This window comes from Lissotriton vulgaris, chromosome 2_1 (assembly GCF_964263255.1).
Source record: "Lissotriton vulgaris chromosome 2_1, aLisVul1.2, whole genome shotgun sequence".
Lineage (NCBI taxonomy): Eukaryota > Metazoa > Chordata > Amphibia > Caudata > Salamandridae > Lissotriton > Lissotriton vulgaris.
The window spans coordinates 1,033,606,385-1,033,621,076 of NC_141687.1; the positions used below are offsets into that span (position 1 = coordinate 1,033,606,385).

The 14,692-nt window shown below is 43.8% G+C and overlaps 1 protein-coding gene across 2 annotated transcripts in view; it reads left to right on the forward strand.

Annotated features, from left to right (window-relative positions):
- ACVR1 (activin A receptor type 1) overlaps positions 1–14,692 on the forward strand; it is a 366,339-nt gene that overhangs the window by 324,039 nt on the left and 27,608 nt on the right. For both annotated transcript variants that reach the window (XM_086956669.1, XM_086956670.1), the window contains one exon: positions 1,787–1,984. In XM_086956669.1, the coding sequence (XP_086812795.1) occupies positions 1,787–1,984 (198 nt within the window). The remainder of the gene's footprint in view (positions 1–1,786; positions 1,985–14,692) is intronic.

Sequence of the window (14,692 nt, forward strand, 5' to 3'; positions counted from 1 at the left end):
TGGCCAAGTAGAGTACTTCCTCTACTTGCAAATTCAAAATATATTTGATATACTGCAGCCTTTTCTCTACCTGCTGCCACTTGAAGTGATACATTGGCCTGACCAGATCCGGCAGAAAGGCATCCTGCTGTTCTGTACTGAAGGCCATGTGGCGACCCTCATACTCGATGATGCCTGTTGTCACATCTCCATACATTCGGCACATCCTCGTTACCTGCTCTTTGTGGTAAGTGAACAAAGCAACCAGGTTAAAGTTCTAGCCATCAGTTTCACAACATCCCCCAGGGTATTTACCAAATGAATTCTGTTGGTGGCAACGCATCTGCAACGTTGGCCATTAACGTCTTCCCATACTTGGAAGTTTGGCTGCTAAAGAATAGCAGCCAACAGCAATGCTAAACACACACTCAGGCAGCAGTATTACTGCTGTACATGCTAGGGCTCTCCTATGCCAAGAAGTGATATCTCAACCCACAGCAAATCCATCCTTTTCTTGGAGGTGTGTTAAACACTACCAGAAGCAAAGCGTACCCAAACCAGAAGAGGGTGTTGGAATTTTAAAGACTACTGCCCCTTTCATCCACCTTATCCTTTCACTGTAAGGACAGTGAAAAAATAGTTGAGGATGATGGCTTCATGTATAGCTATTGCACCGGACCAAGTTTGCACATGTGCTTGCTGAATTGGTATTATTGATTTGATCCCAATGCACAGTACATATGTTTTCGGTTCAGTTCCTTACACAACACTTGTATTGCACACCTGCTGGGGAAAAGCAGTCTGAGGTGGAAGCTTTGTCCTGGTGCATTGTGTGCTAAGGGGGAAGTCATGAGATATCTCGAGACTAAATGCTTGTTTTCAGGAAAAACAGCTTTCAAATGTTCCGCTCCCAACATGAGATGACGGGAGTATGCAAAACATTTGAATCTACAGCACTACAATCTACAGCTAGATGGTTACAGGGTAAGTAACATTTTTGTTTTGCTACATTTTGGCTATTTTCTTGTTTCTCTCTAGACGAGTTCACAAACCCTGGGTATCCTTAGAATCTCCAACGTGAGCGGAAAAACGGATTCAAATTAGGCTTGGATACCTTTCCATGGGGGGAAAACATGTTAGGACAGGTCTAGTATTCAATAAGTGGGCTCAGCCCTGTTGGGCTTTGGACCGTAGCACGTTAAGGTTTAATGTTTTAGATATACAATAAGAAAATGTAGAAAAAAATGAAAACATAATATTAGAGATGCTGAAAACTTGGCGGGGTAGATAAATTGCACTTTCATGACTTTATGATTTTGCAAGTAAATTGACATTTTGCCCAATGTGAAAACAGATACCTGTCTTTGCATTGCATTCATGTGAATATTTTTCCATTATAAGATCTCCGCTTTCAAGATATTGTACAAGATGCCCTGGTCATTAAAGAATGCAGTTTCCCAACACAAAGCTAAACTGCATTTTCAAGGTACATTTTAAACTTCTCGTTGATTTGAAGCACTGACTTCCAACTTTCATGAAGCTTGTGCTTTTTCCTACAATTTTGTTTGAGTTTTACGTTCTTGAGGTTCACTTGAAGTTCAACATTTTACAGCTCTGACATCGTTTTTTGGTGGCAGGAAACCATAGAGGTAACTGGCCTGGCAAATTATTTGTCCCTTTATTTTATATTGATAGGGACGCAACAAAGATTTTGATATTGATTCAGTTGGTTCACAACTCTTGAACTATGGCTAGCAATGTGATTTGTTCTTGCTGTTCCATGTAACTGTATGTGCTTTCATTTCAGGTTTAGCTGTGATGCATTCTCAAAGCACCAATCAACTAGATGTGGGAAATAACCCCCGTGTGGGAACAAAGCGATACATGGCCCCTGAAGTTCTAGATGAAACAATCCAGGTGGACTGCTTTGATACCTATAAAAGAGTCGACATATGGGCTTTTGGATTAGTTCTATGGGAAGTAGCTAGGAGAATGGTTAGCAATGGTAAGTCTGAATATGAAAATATATATAATATTTTAATGTCGGGTTTGATGAAGCTCTGCGCTTTTAAATGATGACAAACATGAACCCTCAAAGTACTTAAGCTCCGGTTTCAGAATGATGTGGAGTGTGTTGTGTCTTGTGAACTACTGGTTTGGAAGAATTTCTTTGTAAAGTAAATCATTCTGCTTGTTAGATGGCAGATTTTTGTGGGAAGTAGAGTACTGTCACCTAGAATTAGATTATGACTACTGGTGGAAGTCCCATCCCGCCAACATCTGTGTATTCAACTCATATTGCTGAGCAGAGTTCAAACCAGCTCAGACTCCATTACATTCACAATGAACCCCTGAACAGGACAGTGAATATATTCTCTTTATTCCGCATTGGGTATTGAAGTCTGGTTAAGGCATTGTGTCCTTCTGAATGCTCTCCCTACGATTAATGCTGGAGTCAGCTACAACTGCCTGGGGAATCCCTAAATATTGCTCTATACCATTCTGTGCCTATGCATTATGTTGGGGTAAATCCTCAGGATTGCCCCAGTCTTTTAGAAATGTCACTTTCACTGAAGTTGATGTTGCTGACCTACATCCTCTGCAGCACCTGGCTCACTTGAAAAAAACACCAGATAATGTATGCAATCCACCTGCCTAAACACCTTTACCATTTGTGTCAGAATAGACATCCTTCTAGTGAAATGAGATGGAGCCTCTTCTGCCCTCACTTTCTGAAGAAAGGCAGAGTGGTGGAGAAGCAGTTCATATACAGATGGATAGCCCTCTGTATTAAAATCTGCTACGCAATGGTAAAAACCAACGACCAGAGGTGTTGGGGGCTCATTCTGTCAGAATCAAGGCTTCTACCACCACAATGGCTCATGGAATGCCTGTCCTGGATGTCTGTCGGCTGCTACATGGGCATCTGTGCACACATTCACCCAGCACTACTGCCTTGATAGCCAGGACCAATGGTAAAGGTATTTGTCTGTTCCATCCTGCAGGACGTTTTGGTCTGAGCCATTCCACAGAACCATCAATTTAGGAGGTACTGCTTTGGTATCTGTTCACAAGGTAATGAATCTGTGATTAGAAGTGTCCATACGAAAAACAAGTTTCTTACAATCAATAACGCTCTTTCTGGTAAGTACTTTCTCTAACCGCAGATTCTCACCTCCCTCCCACCTCCTATTTCTGTGGAATGGACTCTTTTCCATCTAAATGGGTCCCAATGTTAGAGATCTGCACACTTGCACAATTGATTGCTATTGGGTTCCACTTCCAAGAGCGCAGGCAATGTTTAGAATGTAACTGACATCAGCGCAAATGGATGGAACCTATTTATTTCTCCGGTCGTCGTTTAGAGCCCCACAACACCACCTACCAACGTGCAGACGCTATGCTGAAAGTTCTTCTGGATCCAGTATGGTGCCTGGGGGTATTCTCAAGGTGAGGAATATGGGATTAGATACATTGTCCACCAGAAAGAGTTACTTGTTCGATGTGGACAGTGGTGCATGTGCAACATTTTGTTATAACCTGATGTTTGTTGAAATGCATCCTCCCCTTAGATTTTCTGTTCCTTGCTGCTCTGCCAGTGTGTGATGTCATGGAAGGTTGAGGAGTGCCTGTAAGAGGGTCAGTTATAGAGAGTGGGCTGAGCAATGAGGAGGCTGCACCTGGTGGGGTACTTTACCATGTTACCACTTCATTAAACCTACAACTGGCTATCCTATAAGAACTGGCTACCTGACTCCTGCCTACCAAAAGTTTATATTTTAATCACAACACTTTTCAGCTCTAATGTGCACACGCCACTGAACTACTGTAAAACGTGTATTTAATTTCTGATAACTGCTGGGAAGTCTCAGCAAATGTCCATTTCATGACTCTGTCTTGGCAAAGGTTGATCATAGAAGCATAACCCAACAATTAGGTTACGGAGAAAGCACAAGAAGGTGGGTGAAAATGCTTAACCACGCTGAATTCCCTTGTATTGGTTTGTATGTCACAAAAAGATGGGGACAAACCATATGCCAATGAGCTTTAAATACAGCTTAAAATGAGAATATGTTACAACCATTGAATGACATATTCTCTGTATTTGACCAATCAACTCTAGGCAGGTTTTGACCTTTTTGGGCCTCTTTTTAGGACTTGCCTAGGCAGTGCATGCGCTCTCTCTCTTCGAGACATGGTGTGTCTGCAATATGGACTTCAAGCATCACCCATCTTTTTCATTGTGTCCTGTTACTATACTTTGTAAATGTCTGCTTTTGTTTAGTGAATACGCTTAGTAATCCCTTCTTTTAGACTTTTGTATCCGCCCATGACGACTACCCTTGTTATATGTGCTCTTACTCTTAAGGTTATTTAGAATACTTTCAGGGCAGTTTATATTTGTTGCCCTACCTCAGCTCATGTTAAGTGTTCTGTTTTGTTTACTATATGCACCGTTTGCGACAGTCACCTAATCTCTCGGCGCTATGAAAGGGAATTCTTTGTGGATTTCATGCATGTGTTGATTGGGTTTAGTGCGTTTGCGCATTTTTGGTGGAAGACCAGCAGAAAAACACACTTTTAAAACTTCCTCAGTGGTTTTCATTCAGCATCAATGTTAACACGATTTTTCTGTTTTCGTCATACATGATGCTTCCTGTTAAAATGGGTCAAATGGCCGCGGGTGTGAACACGTTTAAAGGGCTGCTGATGAGAATAATAAACTGGGGAGTAAAGGGAATCTTGGAGGGTGGAAATATGTATGTAGTAACGATTATCCCACATCGTAACTGTACAAAATTGCAGACATCAACTCCGGAAACATGAAAGTACAAATGTGCAATTTTATGGATGAGACTGGTGTTTTTTTGTGTGTGTAGTTGGTCACATCCATTAATGCTAAGCCAGTGCATCTTGCTCTTGTGCTTGCAGTCACCATACAATCCATGTATCCACATTTTCACCATGCTTTTAATCCATCCTTAATAAAGAAGTAATGTTACTCATCTCTTCTGAGGAACAATATGTGCTGCTTTAAGCACATGGCAAAAAGTGTTGAAAGAAAACCCTGAGCAGGCAGGTGAGGTTGTTGCAGATAACTTTAAAAACCGCACAGTTTACCTGGAACTGCTAAATGTTCTTGTCTAGCTGCCAGTCCTTGAGTGTGCCTCGGTTCTCTACCACATGAAGAGATGACAAAGCTTGGAGTATTTGATCTGTGTAAATAGCGCGAGGCAGGGCAAAGGGGTGATGCCTTTTGGTGGGAGACATGTCTGTAGAAGACACTAACCTTCTGTGAGGCAGTCCTCAAACCCTAGTACTAACCTAGCCAAAGCCACTGGTGTTCTTCGTTCCGGGCTCTGCATATCTCCGTAGACCTGTGAAATCACAGGGTTTCATAGTAAAATAATAAAAAGAGAAAAAAATGTAAAATCTGGAAGAAGTCTTCTAGCATTATAGACCCTGCTGGTGGGAAGGGACGCTCCACAGGAATCTAGACCTGGTGCAGTAAACCAGTAATAAAACAGTGCTGGAGTTCTTTGTTGCTGCGTAGGCCCTGCGCTTGGTCGGTAACACTATCTGGCCTCTTAAAATACTGAGTAGACATTATTGGATGAAGGTCACACTGCTGGAATGCTCTAATGCTGAGATAGCAGTTCCAGATGAAGCTGCTATTATCTGACATGCTGAAACACAAAAAGTCATGGTGTAGGAGCAAAAGCAACTTTTTTCCCCCAGTTTTTAGGGCTCGCCTGGCGATAGTAGCGCATGCGCTGTTCTCGCAATGCGAGGGCCTTTTGCAATCAATTCTCTGAAAGCCGTACATCCATGCGTAGGGATGGACAAAGATGGCTGCTCTCGCCATTTGTCGAAACCTAACAGCATGCGTGTGAACAGTCTGAATGCCATCTTGTGCCAATAGCTACCCGTTGTCCATGGCAACCAAGCTTCCTAACAGAAGCTTTGTCACGTTAGTTTCCTGTTCCCACCCCCCTCCCGTTGGCCGTGTTCTCCATCCCCCCACCACCTTCCCATTGTCCGTGTTCCCGTTCCCTTTGTTCCCGCCCCCACCCGTTGTCTCGCAGCTTGTAGCAGACTTGGACCCGGGCTGAGGCAGACCCGCAGGGATTGGGTATTGGAGAAGAGTCAGAGGGGGCCCCAGAGCCTCCCCAGCACCAGCCGGGATAGGAGGTGAGCAGAACCCTCTGGTGTTTTTATTCCACCTTCTAGGAAATGCTTATGCTCCTCTTGGATTGGACGAGGGACTATTACATCTCAAAGTATACTTTCTCTCCTGCAAGTGATTCACTATCAAAAGTTGGGCTTTGCTAAGCTTTTTCCCTGAATAACGTAGTTTTACAGAATTATTCCTGAATTTTAAACTCGTCGTAACCATTACAAGTTTCCCCAGTGTGCGAATAGCACAGAATTTTTCAACCTGAAAGCCGAAGGTTGAAATACTGGCGCAGTGTGTGCATGGTGCACAGGTCTGTTAATTGTAGACTAAACAGGATACATGTTGCACAGGTTAAAATACTGTCACAGTGTGCATGTTGCACAAATCTGTTTAACCATCACACCAAAGGGTGAAACGCTGGCCTAGTGTGTTTGTTGTGGATATCGGTGTAACCTGTGAGCCACAGATTGAAATACTGTCCCAGGGTGCATGTTGAACAGATCTGTTTAACCCTCACACCAATGGGTGAAATGCTAGCCTAGTGTTCATGGTGCACAGATCTGTAATCCTCACACCAAAGGGTGAAATTCTGTCCCAGTGTGCATGTTGGAGAGCAGTTTGATCCGCAGGCCAAAAGCTGGGCTGCTTGCTTGGTGGGCAAGTTGAATAGACCACGCTCCTCATGGGGAAAGACGTTTGAAATGGTGACCAGGCTCGATAAAATGCAACCCAAGGGAGTATCACAAAGTTGGGGGTTGGAGTTATTTAAGGCCAATAAGAGATAACTGTGTGCTCTTAATATAATCTCCTAGTCTTATTTAAGATCAGTGTGCACCTCACCCAACCCCCCCTCCCCAACCCATCCTACAGGACTCTGATGGAGGCCTAAACTGAATAATAGCATGCCTAGATGGGTGATTATGCAATCAAGCGCCCGCTGGGCTCTACAACAGACCTAACAAATGCCCCCCTCATAAAAACCGGCTCTGTGGAAGCACATACTCTCTTCAGTAGAAAAAGGGGCGCTTCCCCACCAGCAGGCGTCCCCACCCGATTGGCTACTGCCAAAACACTAGACAACAAGGTTTCATCACCTGTCAGGACTTTAAGCCAAGTCCTGTGAACTGCCCCACCCCCCCTCCCAACCAGGGAGATCTTGAAAGTAAGGGTGTAATGAAAGGCAAGAGCAGCCCCCCCACCCCCCCCCCTGTGACGGTGGGGCCTGATAGAGAGCACCTGCTGAGAGAAGCATGGGGCCTGCTGAGGGGAGCAGGAAGAGGGGGCTATCTGATGCCTTGGGACGACGCCAGAGCTACCCACTCCACTGGGGGCAGAGGGTAGCGCAAGGGGGACAGAACCCCCACTTGACTATCCATCAGCCGAGGCTTCACCAGAAGGGGAGAGGCAATGAGCAGCAGCAGGCCCCATTCCTAGACAGGGAGGCGTCTGCAGAACTGTAGGGCCCCGAGGCAGGGAGTTCTCAGCGCAAGCATCCAGCAGTATGTCGGCACAGCCCCGCGGATAGCAGCGGGAGGTTACTCGTCCTGCCAACCCACTCTTCGGGAGCAGCAGGGCACTGCACACACCACGAGGGCTGGAAACCAAATGCAGGGTATGTACCAAATCCGCGTACCTCAGGGTTGCGCGTCCACACACCAGGTGATGCGTCCACACACATTCAGGACAAGCATTAAAAATGAAATAGGTCTCACCTTTTATTATGTTAAAGCCATTTGCTTTGCTATATAATACCATTAGCACAGCAAATGGCTTTCACCTAATAAAAGGCGAGACCTATTGCATTTTAAATGCTTGTTTATATAGCGTGAACTCGACCCGAAGGTATTGGAGTGCATTACATAAGCACCAGTTACATTACACCAGGGATAATTCATTTTTGGGAAGCACAGGAAGATTTGCCTAGGATCACAGGACGCCAAGACTCCTGCCTGGTTCCCCAGTTCCAAAGTCTGCAGCCATGGCCATTACGTCACACTGCCTCTCTTTTTCTCAGACATTGTGCAAGCTAAATCACCCTATGGTGCATGTACAGTTTACAGTTCTCACATGTCTGTGTTGTAGGTGTTAGAGTGATACATAGCCCTGGTTTGCAATGATATAGCTCTGTTCTGAACTGTGCTGTGGCACTCTGTTGCATAAACCTGTGTTTGATCTCTGGAAGTTCAGGTTTGAATTCTATATGATTTTAGCCTTTTAACATACCAAACTCGTCGCAAACAAGATTTGAGTGGTTTGCCAGAAACACCATATTATTAAAGCGCCAACAGATGCAATTTAATTGGTGGTAGTGACGCTCTCTGTCCGACATACAATATGGATTGCACACGTAGCACTGTTATTGGTAGAAATTTTAGCTTGAAGTTAATTAAAGCAAATCTTAAACAAGACCTCGATTGGAAAAAAAAGACCAAACTGATGTATACAGTGGCCCTGTCGGCACACATTGATGTGAGGCAAAGTACCACAAAAATTGTTTGCCAGTAGAATCTAGGAACTGTTGTTCATTACTACCAGGGGGTTAATAACACTTGGTAGACAGTGGGCTGGCAGGTCCGAAGGAGGGCCATTGTTTATATTAGAGTTATAACTAGTGATTGTGTTTTACTGTTTTCAAAGGCTGCTACTCCAGCGCATGTCCACGACTCGTTCACAGCCCTGCATTGCCTTGTTTACCTTGTTTGCAAAGTCAGTACCACAACATCCCTCCGCATCATTCAGCAGCACCTTAGTATCACTGAGCATCACCTCCGGCAGCACTACTTTAGCATCACTCCGCATCATCCCTTGACTGTGTTTCGTCAACGTTTCGAAGACTTAAAGATATATACTAAGCTACAGCATAAGTTGCATTGATATTCTTTATGTACTAGTAATTAGCAATACTATCTCTAACCTAGCTCATCTGAGTGGCTGTGTGATTGTATCGGTGTGTGAGTGGATGTCTGAGTGGCTGTATGGGTGTGTGAATGACTGTATGGATGTATTAGTGGGTGTGCGAGTAGCTGTATGGGTGTGTTAGTGGCTGTGTGAGTGACTGTATAGCTGTGTGAGTGGCTGGATGTATTGAGAGTGCGTGGGTGTGTGAGTGAGTACCTCAGTGTCTGAGGAGTGAGTCTGTGAGTGAGTGACTCATTCTCTGAGTGGGAGTTTGAGTTGGTGCATGAGTGTCTCAGTGGGTCTGTGATTAGGTGTGAGTGCCTGAGTAGGTTTTTGAGTGTCTCCATGAGTCTGTGAGTCAACCTGTGAGTGAGTGCATGAGTGTCTGAGCTGGTCTAGAAGTGGGGGTGTAAGTGTCTGAGTGGGTGCATTATGGGTTTCTGACTGTGTCTGTAAGTGGGCGCTTGAGTCCGAGTGGGTCTGTAAGTGGGTGCATGAGTGTCTGAGTGTGTCTTATTGGGTCTACAGGTATGTGTGTGTGTCTAAATGCTCTGTTAGATCCTCATCCTCTCTTTTTTGCCTTTTCTGCTTGTTTTTGTGCCCACTGTTCTGCCTTTACTGCTTGTTTTTGTGCCCTCTGTTCTGCCTTTGCTGCTTGTTTTTCTGCCCTCTGTTTTGCTTTTCCTGTTTGTTTTTCTACCCTCTGTGTTATTCTGATAATTTTTCATCCCTCTGTTTTAACTCTTATAAACTCATGGGACCACCAGCTCTTTAAGGCTTTACTGATCATAAGGAGGGGGTCTGCGTGGACCCTCTTCTATTGAGCTCCAACAGCTCTGGGGTTCGCCATCTCCCCGGAGCTTTATTTTAATCAAATGAGGGGGGGGGGCGCATGAACCCCACCATCCTGGGGCTTTCATATGCCCTGGGGCCACCACCTCCATGGGGCAAAATATATTCTTTAAAGTGGGAATGGGGCAACATGACCCTTCAGGGACCCCATCCCACGGGACCTGGCCTTAACTCAATGGGGGAGCGCAACTGCCTAGCCACCTTACCAGGGCCGATTTGGGCCCCGGTACCCCATCCCCTGGGGTCCTGCTATGTGTCGTGGGTGCCTCCCAAGGCACCCAATGTGCAGCGTTGGGACCGTGGGGAGAGCCTCAAGGCCCCTGCGGTCCCCGTCGGCTGCCTGCCTGCTGCGGGAGCTGGCAGGTAAGGGATCCTTACACACAGGGAGCTTCTAAACATGCATCTCCCTCTGTGTAAAAGCAATGTTTTCATCTGTTTCTCTGCAGGCATGCCAGCAGGCAGGGGAGCAGACACACACTCTGCTCTCAGCAAGCCGGAGCGGTTTCACAGCTCTCGCTTGCTGAGAGCAGAGTTTGTTTGCTCTGATTTGACAAGACCGGTGAAATAAAGTGTTCCCTTGAACGTAAATAAATGGGAGAAGCCAGAGGGTCAAGGAGAAAAATAATTACAAAATACAAGTATATATAAAGAATTCTTACAATTTATTTGAAAATACAAATGTTAAAAAGAGAGTGGTCCAAAGTGGAGCCCACTCAACACAGATAAAACAATAAAAAGTTTTTTTTAACATTCAATTTTGGCCAGCAAGATTGAATCACAAGGACAGAAAAAACTGTAAGACATGGAACTTGTGCAATACTGATTGTATATTCGGACTCTATTAACACCTAAGCTATGTGCACTATAATACAGTATATCAGCAAAGATGTCGAAATCCTGAATTATACTGGGTGAAGCGTCGACGCGTTTCTGTGGTTTTCCAAATTTTTGTCCACCTTTATCAAGACACCTTTTAATTACATAGCTATACGTATATATATAGACTGTTCTAGTAACAAAAAGTTACTAGGACAGTATATATATATATATATATATATATATATATATATATATATATATATATATATATATATATGTATAGCTATGTACCAATTGTTACAGGTCAAGTTGCTAATTGTGTTTTACATGATAAATGTAAACCATCATGTACTTATCAAACCTTATTGTATGTTCACTCCGCTAGGGTAACTATATTGACCCCAATACCTCGACAGAAATTAAAAGGTGTCTTGATAAAGGTGGACAAAAATTTGGAAAACCACCGAAACGCGTCGACGCTTCACCCAGTATAATTCAGGATCTCGACATCTTTGCTGATATACTGTATTATAGTGCACATAGCTTAGGTGTTAACAATAGAGTCCGAATATACAATCAGTATTGCACAAGTTCCATGTCTTACAGTTTTTTCTGTCCTTGTGATTCAATCTTGCTGGCCAAAATTGAATGTTAAATTTTTTTTTTATTGTTTTATCTGTGTTGAGTGGGCTCCACTTTGGACCACTCTCCTTTTAACATTTGTATTTTCAAATAAATGGTAAGAATTCTTTATATATACTTGTATTTTGTAATTATTTTTCTCCTTGACCCTCTGGCTTCTCCCATTTATTTACGTTCAAGGGAACACTTTATTTCACCGGTTTGTTAACCCTATTTCCATTGACTCTAGTTAAGGGGTACCTCTCATATTTACCCTGATTTGACAAGAGCCATCAAAGCTCCTGCCAAGTCAGAGCAAAAAGGTATGACCTGCAGGGTGGGCACCCGGGGACATTGTAGGAGCTGGCCCTGTGGGGACTGTGGTCCCCATGGCCGTATATGATCTGGGGGGGAGAATTCCCCCTTTCCAGTATTTTTGATTTTGTAGGCTCCAAGGAGGTGGTAGTCCCTTAGGTCTGGTGCTCTGGAGATCAGTGCGTGCGGCCTGCACAATTTGGTCAGTTTATTCCCCGAGGAGGTGGAGGTCCCTGGGGCTTGTGATAAGTCCAGGAGGGGGGTCCGCGCTGCCCCCTCCATAATTAAAATAAAAAGCCACAGGAAGGAGGTGGTTCCCGTGGCTTTGAGCAGGCCCAAGAGGGGTCCACACAGCCCCCCTCCATTAAGAGCCTTAGGAGGGGGGGCGCCTTGTTTCCCCACTCCTTTAAAAAAAAAAAAAATGCCTTCAGTACCATGCTCAGCCGGGGCCTCATTTACAACTAAGCGCAGAAGTCTGCACTTTTTTCCCCCCAGATTCATGGATGTGCTGCAATTTTTGGGGAAAAGGTAAAAAATAAAAAAAGTAGCTCTTTACCCCTGGCTGTTCCCTCTCAGACCCCAACAACAGAGCTAAGGGATCAAGGTATTCCTACCCTGCTAACCCTTTTTTTGTCTTTTTTATTTTGCCTTTTTTCAGGGACTTGGCTGAAGAAAAGTCCCAAGATGGCTGCCAATAATTCCTGCTTGTAGTGCTGGCAGCCAACCCGATCACAGCATGAGATCGGGAGGGTTTTTAGAGCCTTCGCGCCTGTAGATATCTAATTTTATGTTTCTTTAATATCTCTCAAACTACTGATTTACACCAAATTACAAAAAGATCACTTTCTAGACAAACCGCTACCTTTCTGTAAATTTTATGTAATTCCGTTCAACGGCTTGTGCTGCATTTGTGTCTAAAATTCTCATAGGAATTAATATGCACATTTTTTGATCAGTCAAAAGTAATCAAGGTTGATGCTGGAGGGTTGGGGGGGGGTCTGTTGGTGGGGATTTGACATAACTGGATATCTGTATCTGATCAACATGAACTCCTTGGGGTGACAAAACAATTTTAGTTTATGATAATGCTGTTTAAATGTTTTCCAAACTGTCATAGGAAGTTTGCTCTGAGCATTTGTACGTTCTGTCTCCAAAGAGACCATAAGTCGGTGGACTGCATCCCCGGCTCATTCTTTATATCCAGTACTTGGTGACTACATACATGTTGATCTGAATTAGGGAAGAAGAAAAGGGTTGCTTAGTTGATGGAGGAGAGGAGTTTTCCAAAGGCGTTGAGACTGAGGAGGATCAGGGTGAACATAAAGAAATCGACCTTGAGGATATTTCAAATGAGGTTGAAGGGCACTATAGACAGGACCCTAAACCAACAGTGCCAGAAAGCCCTCGGAGTTGTCCAAAGCAAAGACATATAGGTTACTGCCTAAGACTCCAAACCATAAGTATTTGAGCAAACTTCTGGAATCCACAAAGAGCAAGTTCTCAACACCCAAACAAACTCTGCATTCAGAGGAGCTACAGAGCCTTCCCATCCTACGAGAGAGGCCCTGGTAAGAATCAGCCAAAGGATGTATCCTTGACTTCCAGGGTTCGAGTGCAAAAGGGCAAGAAGGGGTAGATACCCTTTAAATAAACTTACCATGAGGATGAAGAGAGCATTTCAAGCTGAGATAGGAAGATTACTAAGAAAAAAAAAACTTTCATGGAAATTATGGCTCCACATAAAGATGTAGAGCAGCACATAGACTTGGGGTAAGATTAGTAAATGTTTTACATTTATTGACTCTGAAGAAATGGGATTCCATATACCACAGGAAGATACCATTTGGGAGAAAGTCTCGGCCGATTCCCCACTGGACATAGATCCCTCAAGACTATGCCTTCTAGATGATATGTCAACGTACCATAGGGTGGTAAAGAAAGCAGCGGAAGCTTTTTGGTGTGAAAATGCAGCTAAGGAAGGAAAACACGTTCTCTCCTCTTAAATCTGTTGTCCATTCTACGAGAAAAAAAATCCTTCCCATGTTGCTGAGCATAGTTCAGCAGGATAAGCATACGTTCTCGAAGCTGTGACTGCAAGAGCAGGAACTTCTCAAATAGTGATGAAATATAAGGCGCCCACTCAAGACCCTAAGTATGTTCAGGGCATTTTGAGGCCAACTTACTCATAAGTACTGAAATTTAAACCAGAGGACCAGTCAAACATCATTGATATGCCCCACATGTGAAACCAGCCCTTCAGTCCAAGGGTGAATCAGGCTCTGGATTTAATGAAAAAAGTAGCGAACGCTCCAAGCCCGCTAAGGCCCTGTAGGTGTACAGACCTTCTTTCAAGAGTGGAATCCCTGCAGACTGAGGAGGATAGATGGAGCAGGCATGTTGGCTTTGTAGTTGTTCGTTAAAGACCAGGAGCCCAAAGGTATGTATTGTCTCCTATGATCTAAAAGCAAATAAAGTGGCTTTGATGTTACAGAGGAGAATCCTCAGTTCATGCTTCTATTACATAATAGAGGACAACATAATAACCCTTAACGTAATGAAAGTACTAAATGAAACCTGGCTTGAACATCTATTTGGTTATTTTTTTTTTATTAACAATGAGTGCAAAAATTCCTACATACATACAAATTGAAACAAGCAATCTAGTCAATTATTGTTTTAAGGTGGTACCCTTTTAAACTCACCGGTACAGGTTGATCCTGCATTGTGGTCCGGACGTATAGGTTTGGGCTCAATGTAATGTTCTTTTAGTGAATGGTTGTCTTCCGGTTCTGTACATTCTGCCTAGCATAGGGCAGACTTAAGTTGGCAAGATTGTATTGATCTAGAAGTTCAAACAGTAAAAGCTATAGAAAAATCTTAAATGTGGCGTTCCTGTGCACAGCCTCATAAGAGCAACACATAATTGACGATAGTGCTTTAAAAGATGTTTGTAGATTTAAAATTGAACTTGGCTACCACCAGAACAAAATATACCATATAAAAACAATGTTGTCCTATCTTTCTAGTTTA